The sequence below is a fragment of the Lepidochelys kempii genome, chromosome 6, assembly GCF_965140285.1.
Source record: "Lepidochelys kempii isolate rLepKem1 chromosome 6, rLepKem1.hap1, whole genome shotgun sequence".
In the NCBI taxonomy this organism is placed as follows: domain Eukaryota; kingdom Metazoa; phylum Chordata; order Testudines; family Cheloniidae; genus Lepidochelys; species Lepidochelys kempii.
Genome location: NC_136385.1, coordinates 83,982,084 through 83,995,517, shown reverse-complemented (window position 1 = coordinate 83,995,517; position 13,434 = coordinate 83,982,084). Strand labels below are relative to the sequence as shown.

Genomic DNA, 13,434 nt, shown 5'->3' with positions numbered 1-13,434 from the left:
GCTTTCAAGAGGAGAACATATTTCTATAAGTTAAAGCAATTTTCTCTTAATTTTTGAATTTTTGTTTAAAATGGTTGTGTCAATTACTGTAACAAGAACTAAGGAATACATATGGTACCTGATAAATACTATTATCTGCATGTAGGCCTTGCATATACTACACTTTCTACTGCACTGAAGTCCCAGACATACCACAATTACACACATTTGCAATCTGAAAATGTAAAATGCACCAACCACAGAAATGTAGCAGCAGACAGAATATAGATTAAGTTTTATTTTCTGAAATGTAATTTTGTTATTCGTATATACTATGTTAAGTACAGGCCTTCCTTCAAAATTATCAGATTAATGGAACGGTTTAAGTTTTAATGTTATAACAAGGTTATAGATATGAAGGTGTCAGCTGATTGTTGTCATGATGTTTTTCTTCACACTTCCAAATTGCCAGGTAGTTTCAAATAATGGTGTTTTTCAGTCCTATTTCTGCCCAAGTTGGGACAGCTAAATACAAAGAGAGACAAAAGAAAAAAAAATCACATTGCCAGTATTATTTTTTAGCCCAATAATTCAGTTTAAAGCGCAAATTTTTGGTTTTGTCACAATATTTGGTTGCTGTTTACAAATAAAAGCATGCTAGTTAAGAGAAAAATGTAAAGTATAAAAAGCATTGGTTTATTTTTTCCTGAAAGTACAATAAAAATGAATAGCTCTGGAATGTCTACTAAAAAAACCAATCTTTCATAAAAAGAAAAATCTATAGTCATACAGTTGAGTACAGAGCTGTTGGCTTAATAGTGTACACTAAGTACTCTCATCCCTATGCGGTAAGAATGTGCTTAGTTGTGCCAGATGTATTTAAATACCAATTGATTTGCTTTAACTACCATGAAATGACTAACAAAGGAAGAAATATAGGTGATGGGAGGCACTGAAGTGCTAAGAAATGCTCAACAATGTCAACTAGGCTGAGCAGTTGTACATCGTTGGAAAGGAGTGCGGAGAAATTGATATTATTGTTAATTAAGTCTCACTGTCATTTAAGGGCTTATTCCAAAAGGTATGGGGGACCTGCAACTCCCACTGCAGTTCATGGGTGTAGCACTCTCAAGGTCAGGCACGCTGCTGCGATTGATGCACCGGGAGTCAATTTAACAGGTCTAGTAAAGACCTGCTAAATCGACTGCAGAGCGCTCTCTGGTCAACTCTGGTACTCCACCGGAATGAGAAGAGTAAAGTAAGTTGATGGGAGAGCGTCTCCTGTCGACACAGCAAGGTATAGACACCGCGGTAAATCGAACTAAGCTATGTTGACTCCAGTTACGTTATTCACGTAGCTGGAGTAGTGTAACTTAGGTCGACTTACCCTGGTAGTATAGACAAAACCTAAATGTGCAAAGCTTAAGCCAAAGCTTTCAAAACAGTGTCAGATGAGGTGTTTACCCTCTTGGGGTATTTCAACAGATAATATGGATTGACATGCGAATTTGGAAGAGTTCTGTGAAATCAATCCCTCTTCTCCATAACAGTTTATGTTATTCAGAGACATTTAATTAAAGCATACTTAATTACAAACCATATTAATCTGTTATATGTGTACTTGCTAAATACACATTTACAACTCAGGCTTCTTAAATTTTATTAGAAGTTTTTTTTTTACTTTTACCAGTTGATCTATATTTCAATTTGCGTTTAAGTGTTTAAAATAGTTCACTTTCTACAACTGAATCCAACAAAATCAGCAATGGGATATTAAGGCAATTAACTCAAAATACTGAAAATTTAAAATGATATTAGTGGTAACTTACCTGTTTTATAAACTGTGCAGCATTAAAAAGTTCACTGCAGCCATATAAGACATGTTTGCCTTGTTTGCCCTGTGCAAAGAAAAGATAAGGAGAGATCAGTTTTAATAAAACAACGTGGGTGATTAACTAGTTGTGTACAAAACAACTTTAGCAGTCAAAATCATTTGAGGAACTTGTTCTTCTAGTATAAAACATATGTTGCTGATCAAGGTAGGAAAAGTAAATGCCTCACAAGAAAATAAACAATGCTGATTAAGTGGAAGAAATGCGGAAATGATGGGACAAAGTCAGAAAGCAGTGAAAAATGAGGCATTCTTCACACACGTAAATCAATAGAGGGCTGTCTAAACTGGGAAATTAATTTGGGTTAAGGTAGGGTGTGAATTTAAAGCACCCTAATTAATTAATCAGGACCAATTAATCAGGACCAGCCTCCCATACAGACGAGCTCAGAATCTAATTGCCAATCCTTTGTTACAACTTTTAAAAGGATATAAAATCTCCATCCGAAGGGCTTCCTCCCAAGCTCCCACAGAAAAAACATACATCCTTGTTTTATAATATTATAGGAATGGTAGCAATGCATTATTATTTGTATTACAGTACAGCCTAAAACCCCCAATCTACAGCCCATTGCATGACAGGGAAAAGTCTAATACCATAATACATTGACGATAAAATCCTTTACCCAAAACCAGAGGCACCACACTTATGCCAATCTACTACACAAGTCTTGCTCATTTAAATACAGTAACTTTGGATAAAAAATTTTCAAATTGCAGCGACTATAAATTGTTTTTGTTCCAGCAATATTTTCCTCATAGTTTCTAAGTCTGAAAAATCATCTGATTTTTTCACCTCCAAAATGCTAATATAAAATATATACGAAATATAGAAACAAAGAGAAAATATTTCCAGTATTAAACTGTTAACCAAATCCCTTCAAAAACTAGACCCACAAGTGCAGATTTGAGATCCTCCAGTATTTTTAAATAACTGTGTTGATGTTATTTTGCTTTTTCTCACTTTATATCCTATTTACAGTGACGAGGAGGAGGGGTTCACCTCAAAATGTTGTTTGCCACCTACGAAAACATGTAGGTCTACACTGGCTGTCTGAAGAAAGAGTGGTGTGCCAAACCTTAGGGAGGAGGCAGCCTGGCACCTTGCTAAAACATTTTATGTTTTTTTTAAAGACAGGGAGATAACAAAATATGTCTTCCAGAGAGAGTTAACTAGTTAAAGACACTGGGCATTCAATGTGTATTTGCATGTCTCTTTCTTTGGGGGTACTGCAAGTCTTATAGTAACGAATATAATGGAATGAAGAACCTTTTAAACTATGTCATTAGCTGAAATATAGCTCACTAGTCTGATCACTGACATTGTCATCAAATTTATTGTTATTTGAAAGCAGTTTGGTGGCTTTTTTGAGATGAGTTTGGGTCTCAACACGGTTCCTTATAGACATATGCCCACATCATAAACATTTCCAAAAAGGGCATTCTTACTAGAGAATAAAAGATTAATAGCTCTGGAGAACTGATTACTCCAGATATAGTCTCTAAGAAGGAAGAGTTGTGGATCATTGGTGAAGCACTGCAAGGAAATTTGCACGGCTTCTACCCTGTGTTGTTTCTGTTCCATAGAGAACTACAATACCTGTGAGTTTAGTGCTTTTGATCTAGCTTTCAAATAAAACGGCTACTTGTTGTAACTGCGGTTCTTTGAGATGTGATAGATGTGATGTAGACGTGTATTCCAAGTAGGAGTGTGCGTGCGCCAGAGTCTTTTGCCTAGCAGTACCCATAGAAGGGTGGCACTCATGCCTGTAGCCCCTCCCCTGGCTATATGAGGCAGTGCCACGCTGACCCCCCCTCAGTTCCTTTGCACTGAATGTCCAGAGTCTACCTAAGCAAGGACTGCTCTTCTGATATTAGCGTCTGTTCTGGAAGAAGCAGTGATTGCATAATGGTCCATAAATGTGTGTACAGACAACCACGTGGCCACACTACAAATGTCCAATATGGAAATGCCATTAAGGAATGCCACAGATGTTGCTTGTGGTCTCATCAAATGCATCCGTATCCGCTGAAGAGGCATAGCCAAGGCCATCTCATATGTACACTTGATGCAAAACGTTGTCCATCTAGCGACGTTCTGCGCAGAGACTGCCTGTCCCTTTGTGTGGTCCGAATATGATATAAACAGATGAGGCATTAGGGGGAGATGGTTGGGAGATGTCCAGGTAATCTCCCCGCCAGAATTTAGCATTGAGAGGAAAGAAAATGAAGTAAGAAAGGATACAGCCGTGGGTAGGAGGAAGGGCAGTGTAGATACCAGTCTAATAGGTTATACTGGTAATAAAATGACCGTGCCTAATAGGGTACAGAATGTGACTGAGGCCAAACAGCAAAAATTAAGATGTTTGTACACTAATGCGAGGAGCCTAGGTAACAAAATGGAGGAACTAGAGCTACTGCTGGAGGAAGTGAAACCAGACATTATAGGGATAACAGAGACCTGGTGGAATAGTAGTCGTGACTGGGCTACAGGTATTGAAGGGTATGTGCTGTTTAGGAAAGACAGAAATAAAGGTAAAGGTGGTGGAGTAGCACTGTATATCAATGATGAGATAGAATGTAAAAAAATAAGAAGCGATGAAATGGATATGACTGAGTCCGTCTGGGCAAAAATTAAATTGGGGAAGAAAACTATTAGAGCCTCCCCTGGGATAGTGCTTGGGGTGTGCTATAGACTGCCGGGATCTAATTTGGATATGGGTAGAGCCCTCTTTAATGTTTTTGATGAAGTAAATACTAATGGAAACTGTGATCATGGGAGACTTTAACTTCCCAGATATAGACTGGAGGACGAGTGCTAGTAATAATAATAGGGCTCACATTTTCCTAGATGCGATAGCTGATGGATTCCTTCACCAAGTAGTTGCTGAACCAACTAGAGGGGATGCCATTTTAGATTTGGTTTTGGTGAGTAGTGAGGACCTCATAGAAGAAATGGTTGTAGGGGATAATCTTGGCTCAAGTGATCATGAGCTAATTCAGTTCAAACTGAATGGAAGGAGTAATAAAAATAAATCTGCAGCTAGGGTTTTTGATTTCAAAAGGGCTGACTTTCAAAAATTAAGGAAATTAGTTAGGGAAGTGGATTGGACTGAAGAATTTATGGATCTAAAGGTAGAGGAGGCCTGGGATTATTTTAAATCAAAGCTGCAGAAGCTATCGGAAGCCTGCATCCCAAGTAAGGGGAAAAAATTCATAGGCAGGAGTTGTAGATCAAGCTGGATGAGCAAGCATCTCAGAGAGGTGATTAAGAAAAAGCAGAAATCATATAGGGAGTGGAAGAAGGGAGGGATCAGCAAGGAAAGCTACCTTATTGAGGTCAGAACACGTAGGGATAAAGTGAGACAGGCTAAAAGTCAAGTAGAGTTGGACCTTGCAAAGGGAATTAAAACCAATAGTAAAAGGTTCTGTAGTCATATAAATAAGAAGAAAACAAAGAAAGAAGAAGTGGGACCGCTAAACACTGAGGATGGAGTGGAGGTCAAGGATAATTTAGGCATGGCCCAATATCTAAACAAATACTTTGCCTCAGTCTTTAATAAGACTAAAGAGGATCTTAGGGATAATGGTAGCATGATAAATGGGAATGAGGATATGGAGGTAGACATTACTATATTTGAGGTAGAAGCGAAACTCAAACAGCTTAATGGGACTAAATCGGGGGGCCCAGATAATCTTCATCCAAGAATATTAAAGGAATTGGCACAAGAAATTGCAAGCCCATTAGCAAGAATTTTTAATGAATCTGTAAACTCAGGGGTTGTACCGTATGATTGGAGAATTGCTAACATAGTTTCTATTTTTAAGAAAGGGAAAAAAGGTGATCCGGGTAATTATAGGCCTGTTAGTTTGACATCTGTAGTATGCAAGGTCTTGGAAAAAATTTTGAAGGAGAAGGTAGTTAAGGACATTGAAGTCAATGGTAAATGGGACAAAATACAACATGGTTTTACAAAAGGTAGATCGTGCCAAACCAACCTGATCTCCTTCCTTGAGAAAGTAATAGATTTTTTAGACAAAGGAAACGTAGTGGATCTAATTTACCTAGATTTTAGTAAGGCATTTGATACTGTGCCACATGGGGAATTATTAGTTAAATTGGATAAGATGGGGATCAATAGGAAAATTGAAAGGTGGATAAGGAATTGGTTAAAGGGGAGACTACAACGGGTCCTACTGAAAGGTGAACTGTCAGGCTGGAGGGAGGTTACCAGTGGAGTTCCTCAAGGATCGGTTTTGGGACCAATCTTATTTAATCTTTTTATTACTGACCTTGGCACAAAAAGTGGGAGTGTGCTAATAAAGTTTGCGGATGATACAAAGCTGGGAGGTATTGCCAATTTAGAGAAGGACAGGGATACCCTACAGGAGGATCTGGATGACCTTGTAAACTGGAGAAATAGTAATAGGATGAAATTTAATAGTGAGAAGTGTAAGGTCATGCATTTAGGGATTAATAACAAAATTGTAGTTATAAGCTAGGGACGCATCAATTAGAAGTAACGGAAGGGGAAAAGGACCTTGGAGTATTGGTTAATCATAGGATGACTATGAGCCGCCAATATGATATGGCTGTGAAAAAAGCTAATGCGGTCTTGGGATGCATCAGGAGAGGTATTTCCAGTAGGGATAAGGAGGTTTTAGTACCGTTATACAAGGCACTGGTGAGACCTCACCTGGAATACTATGTGCAGTTCTGGACTCCCATGTTTAAGAAGGATGAATTCAAACTGGAACAGGTACAGAGAAGGGCTACTAGGATGATCCGAGGAATGGAAAACTTGTCTTATGAAAGGAGACTCAGGGAGCTTGGCTTGTTTAGCCTAACTAAAAGAAGGTTGAGGGGAGATATGATTGCTCTCTATAAATATATCAGAGGGATAAATACTGGAGAGGGAGAGGAATTATTTAAGCTCAGTACCAATGTGGACACAAGAACAAATGGATATAAACTGGCCACTAGGAAATTTAGACTAGAAATTAGACGAAGGTTTTTAACCATCAGAGGAGTGAAGTTTTGGAATAGCCTTCCAAGGGAAGCAGTGGGGGCAAAAAATCTATCTGGCTTTAAGATTAAACTCGATAAGTTTATGGAGGAGATGGTATGATGGGATAACATGGTTTTGGTAATTAAATATTCATGGTAAATAGGCCCAATGGCCTGTGATGGGCTATTAGATGGGGTGAGATCCGAGTTACCCAGGAAAGAATTTTCTGTAGTATCTGGCTGATGAATCTTGCCCATATGCTCAGGGTTTAGCTGATCGCCATATTTGGGGTTGGGAAGGAATTTTCCTCCAGGGCAGATTGGAAGAGGCCCTGGAGGTTTTTCACCTTCCTCTGTAGCATGGGGCATGGGTCACTTGCTGGAGGATTCTCTGCTCCTTGAAGTCTTTAAACTACGATTTGAGGACTTCAATAGCACAGATATAGGTGTGAGGTTTTTTTTTGTAGGAGTGGTGGGTGAAATTCTGTGGCCTGCATTGTGCAGGAGGTCAGACTAGATGATCATAATGGTCCCTTCTGACCTAAATATGTCAGATAAATAAAAATATCTATGAGACGAAACATGAAACTGTTCAGATGCAAGGATAGACAGTATCTAACATCTAGCGTATGGAGGCCATTGGTGAGGCCTCATGTGGAGTACTGTGTCCAGTTTTGGGCCCCACACTACAAGAAGCATGTGGAAAAATTGGAAAGAGTCCAGCAGAGGGCAACAAAAATGATTAGGAGACTGGAACACATGAGTTATGAAGAGAGGCTGAGGGAACTGGGGATGTTTAGTCTACGGAAGAGAAGAATGAGGGGGGATTTGATAGCTGCTTTCAACTACCTGAAAGGGGGTTCCAAAGAGGATGGCTCTAGACTGTTCTCAGTGGTAGCGGATGACAGAACAAGGAGTAATGGTCTCAAGTTGCAGTGTGGGAGATTTAGGTTGGATATTAGGAAAACCTTTTTCACTAGGAGGGTGGTGAAACACTGGAATGCGTTACCTAGGGAAGTGGTGGAATCTCCTTCCTTAGAAGTTTTTAAGGTCAGGCTTGACAAAGCTCTGGATGGGATGATTTAATTGGGGATCCGTCCTGCTTTGAGCAGGGGGTTGGACTAGATGACCTCCTGAGGTCCTTTCCAACCCTGATATTCTATGATTCTAATGCAAATTGGGGAAAAATACTGGTAAATACATCACTTGGTTCAGGTGAACTGAGATACCACCTTGGATACAAACTTTGGTGTGGCTGAAGCATCACCTTGTCCCTGGAGAACTGCCCGACCATCAGGACCTACAACTCTTATACCCCCCTGGCAGAGGTAATAGCTATCAAGAATGCAGTCTTCTGAGACAAGAGGGGCAGCAGGCAGGAAGCAAGGGGCTCAAATGGAGGCCCCATTATAGCTGCTAAAACCATGTTCAGGTCCCACAAGGGGGGCAGCTTTCTGACTGGAGTAAGCAGGCGGAGGAGAGCTCTCAGGAATTTTGTCACCATTGCATTGGAGAAAACAGATTTCCCCTGGATACGGGGATGAAATGCCAATATTTGGCCCAATTCCTAAAGGTGCTACAGAATGTCCTGGATGGAAGTCTCCATTGGATGGGACTGATGGGCCAAGGACCATGCAGAAAATCTCTTCCACTTTGCCCTGTAGGTCATTCTAGTGGAAGGTTTCCTGCTGTTTAGTAGGACCTGTTGGACAGCCTCCAAACAACACCCTTCCTCCTCTCTAAGCCATGCAGCAGCCATGCCACAAGGTACAGAGAGCTGATCACTGGAGCAGGGTGCAGCAATGATCCTGTATGAGGCTACAAATTTGTGAGGTTGTAGCAACAGCCTCACAGAGCTCCGACTATACCTGACAGGAGGTAAGAAGGAACTGAGTGGGGTCGAGGCAGCGCTGCCTCTTATAGGCAAGCTACAAGCATGAGGTGTGAGTGCCTCACCTCTGCGGGTCCTGCTGGACAAAAGGCTCCAGTGTGCAAACATCTACTTCGAATACACGTCTGCATCTAGCCAAAGAACCACCTCAAAACACACTTGTTTAAAATTACAGTTGTCATGTTGCCAGTGGTGCCACAGTCCTGGGTTTGGGACATCAACATTTCTTCCGTGCTGATGAGTTCTGATTCTATAAATATTAGATTGAAGTATCAATGAATGACTCAGACAGAAGAGTAGAAGAAGAAAGTCTTAGAGAATAATACTTCCATTTACAAAGACAATTTGGAATGACTGGAAAGAAATAAATGGTATTTATGCAGGATTTGAATAGGATTCTAAGAAATAAATGGTATTTATGCAGGATTTGAATAACATTCTAACAAAATATTAGGGTCAAAATTTTCAAAACTGTAACAGCAAGTGTGACTATTTGAGGTCTAATTTGCATAGACACTAAACTGCTTGTGTAACTTCATTTGTTTTGCATTCAGAGAACCTTAAATAAGACATGTATACACATGGGTAATTGTGCAAGTGCAATTTGGAAAATTTACTCCTAATTTTGTTCAACTTGAGTCTGGCTGTAGTTCTTTAAACACACTATGTATTTAGCAATGCAACAGCTGTTTGAATGAACATACAGTAGAGCTAATCAGAATATTTTCAGCAAAATAAAGTTTTGTCGTACTGTATGCTGATCCATCAAAGCCGAAATTTTTCACACAGACATATCAGTTTTGATGAAGTTTTTGTTGGATAGGTAGAGATACAGAGGCCCATTCCATAGACTCATGTTTAGGGTACTAGCCTGGGATATGGGAGACCCTGTTCAAAGTCCCTGCTCTGTCTGATTAATCTAGGATGAAAAACCCTGAATCAGGCAGGTTCAGGGACTTAAACCTGAGTCTCCCACATCCCAAACCAGTGCCCTCAACACCAGACCTCATCCACACCTTACCAAACAGTTCATATTTTGACTGAGAAATGGACATTTCAACAATTCTGCTTTTTCAAAAACAAACAAAAGGCTTTGTTTTCATTCCAGTGCAGAATGAAACATTTCAAAACCTCCAAAGTTGCCATGAAACAGAACTGTCATCCTTCAGTTCTCCAACTACACTGGATCTAAATCTCCTGTGATACAGCATACTATTTGACAGAGTTAAGGACTTCAACTTAATGCCATTCAGTCTTGTAAACAGGGATACAGTACCTTAAAATGGCTTAAGACTAAGAGCTTTATTACTAATACCCAATGCACAAAATTTTGTCTTTTAAATAGATCATCAAGACTAGTGATCTGCAGAGCCTATGACCAGAAAGTTTTACAACAGAAAACACAAGTTGCCTTTTTATGGAGTTGAAAAAGATACTAGGGAAAATGCTGTGTTTATGCCTATTAACCTTATGCAACCTTTTCTTCCATTTCCATATATGCATCAGATTACTGTGATTCTCTTTAATCCCTGAGGGCTGATTTTAACCTTCTTTTGAAGCTTAGTAAATGCTGCTATAGGCAAATCAGAAGATGAGAGAGGCAAAGCTATCCTTTCCTCAGACAGGAACAATCCTTGTCTGGCTATGCTGAAGGGAGGACAGGAGACACTGGATGTGGTTTAATTCAGGGGCTCTCAACCTTTCCAGACTACCGTACCACTTTCAGGAGTCTGATTTGTCTTGTGTACAACTGTTTGAGAACCACTGGTTTAATTAGCCTGCAACTTTATTCCGACACGTCTGGGGGTACTCAACAGATAAATGTGTACAGTGCAGGTAATTCCAACATTGTCTTTTTTCTGGGGTACAGGATCTGTGGATTGATATACCAGCTGTGTATCTCTAAGAATCTACTCTATCTTTCAAGAAGCCTGATTGCTCTTTAACACATTTTCATTTGCTAACCATACAGAATAGTGTCTGAGAGCATTTGTGGTGATCTTCACTTGAGTTGGTTCCCCTTTAATGCTTTAAACTGAAGTGTCTAAAACTAAGTTTCTGCCAGCAGCCCAATCCTCTCACCAGACTAACTTAAGCATGGTTCCAAAGAAGCAACCTCTCAGGGAAGCAACTGCTCCCAAATCCTTCAAGTGATTGGCAGCAGTAGTTGGCCTGGCAGTTTTGGTATTAGCTGGGCTTCAGCAATCAGCTAAGAGGAAAATATACATAGTTCATTTTCTTTCAAAGCCTTCAGAGCAAAACCCCTATTTGTGGCACCTCCTCCCCTTGATTTGAGGTAAGTAGAAATGTATAGGAGAATCTCAGCTTTTATTTGAAAACTAGTTTCTAGCTTCTTTTTGAGAAGAAAGCCTTGAACACAGTGTTTTGGTAAACTAATCACTACTGTACTCTAGTTCTGCAGAAAGTGACTGGGCTGAGTCCTAAAGATCTGCTTTGCCAATTCAAGACGTATTATGTAAAATGAGTCAGTTAAGTTTACATTATACCACAAAGAACCACCTTGCTAACCTTCTGAAGGAGTCCAGGCTCTTCACTGCAAAGATGAAGTATCCTCAAATAGCTTCATTTGCCATTTCTTATAATTATCGTTTACAGTATCCTGACATTCTTTTTAGTGTCTTCAAAATATTTCCTTTATTCACCTTATCTCCATTCACCACCAATTAGTTCACCAAAGATTAGCTGTTTTGGTGCTTGTTTCTCAACAACTTGTGGGACACAACTTGTCCATTTGAGATGCACATTCAACAGCATTGCCTGTATTCCAGCAAGTCCAACATGAACCAGTACTTTTACTTTTTTAAAAATTTCTCTTTTCCAACCTCAAGCAACTGGAAGCTAGTTCATGTCTTTGCAGCATATAGTACAGATGGAAAGCACTCCTATACTATACAGTTTGTTCTTTGGCAAAGCCAAATGTCATGTTGCTTGCACACAATCATACAAACAATCCAATAAAGCTTTCTAGGTAAATTACTTCAATACATTTTTTAGTGAAGACTCTTTCAAGGTGGGCTGTCACCACACTTACTGCTATACTGTTAATCCTCATGTGTATTTCAACAGCCTGTTTGGTGTTTGCAATATATTCAGCATTAGAAACTGTCACACCAAAATGAGGCTATTGTAAAACAAGATGCCATTATCTGCAGACCCTGCTCTGAGTAGACTACAAGTGCAGAGCAGTTTGCTAATAAGAGCTTTTGATGCATGCAGATTAAAGTTAATGAAGAAGATTCCTGAGTAGCATCTAATCTTTACTCACAGGTGGCTACAACTGCTTTATTTAACTACTACCAATCCAAATTTATCAAACAATGTTGTGAAATAGCATCAAATGCGATGGGGATTGGATATGTCCTACACAGAGTATTCCAACCATATTATATGACGATTTCATATAATTCAGGAAAAAAGAAAAGGAGTACTTGTGGCACCTTAGAGACGAAACATATAATTCAGGGTCTTTTACCTAGATCTTCATATTTCCTAGTGACTAGCAAAGCTGACAGTATTAAAGCTATTGACAGGGCAATACAGTTATGTATAAAGATCTCTGTTCCCTAAATATTTCTGACAATTACTAGGCCTCAAATATTATTTTAGTAGTGATGTATTGCAAATGAAAACTACACTGTGACTCAAAGCATCTGTGATGATGGTCAACAGTCAGTTGAGAAGAACTCTTGACAACATTGTCTGCAGTGTATATTTGAGTAATTCCTCTACAATTACAGTTACTCTTTGAGCCTTTTCAGCTGTAAAGAGTGATGAGGTCAACATTTTATCTAGAAAATACTTTTTCCTTGCTTCTGAACAGCAAAGAGAAATGAGGTTAATGATCAATTCATCTCATCTACATTTACAGATCTCAATTTCTCTATTATGTAAAACACTACTCTAAGGTGAAACAATGAGGAATGTAGAATGAGCTAATTCTCAGCTATACTGCAAGTTTAGTGGTAATAAAACTGCAGTCAGAGCTTATATGCATTCACCATTTCAAGACCAAAACCCAAATTTGCTATTGATATCATTTTTCTACATAATTTTTTTCACATCGTGTATAAACATAAGCATTCCAGGTGAACTTAATATAACAAACTCCTACAAGATTGAAAAGATAAGTTACATAGGCTAGAATTAATTATAATCAATTAATTACAGGATATAATTGGCAAAATGTACTTAACCTTTATGTAGTCAACAAGATTTTGATATTCAATGTAGTTGCCTCCTCCAACTACAAAAACAATTGCCTAAAACACAAACACATAGAAGAGGAGATAATTAGAATATGCAATCAAATTCCTATATAGTATATGGAGTTTAATAAAAAAATGAGACATAAATCAGATTTATTAAACAGCACCCTTTTTTTACATGGAGATTTCAAAAGCAAACAAACAATGAAGCAATAAATAATTTGGGCAGCTTGTGAATCTTACAAACTGAATTCTGCTTAAAGGATCTATTACTAAGGATATTACTTGAATTACCAATACTGCAATTACTATAATTTAGGGGACAGAAAACTACTGGCTTAGAACACAAAACAGGGCTGTACAATTTTCCTTATCTAATTTAGCATTTCAGAAGCTTTAGACATTTCAAATAATTTCTTGATCGAAGAAAATGGAATAC

General features: G+C 38.8%; 1 protein-coding gene across 1 annotated transcript in view; it reads right to left on the bottom strand.

The window, feature by feature from the left end:
* Positions 1–262: 262 nt before the first annotated feature.
* The window catches only part of SCFD1 (sec1 family domain containing 1), a 124,495-nt gene continuing 111,323 nt past the window's right edge, over positions 263–13,434 (bottom strand). The window contains exons 23-25 of the mRNA XM_073348922.1: positions 12,984–13,049; positions 1,809–1,877; positions 263–504 (exon numbers count right to left, since the gene is read on the bottom strand). Coding sequence (XP_073205023.1) covers positions 481–504; positions 1,809–1,877; positions 12,984–13,049 — 159 coding nt within the window. The 3' untranslated portion in view covers positions 263–480. The remainder of the gene's footprint in view (positions 505–1,808; positions 1,878–12,983; positions 13,050–13,434) is intronic.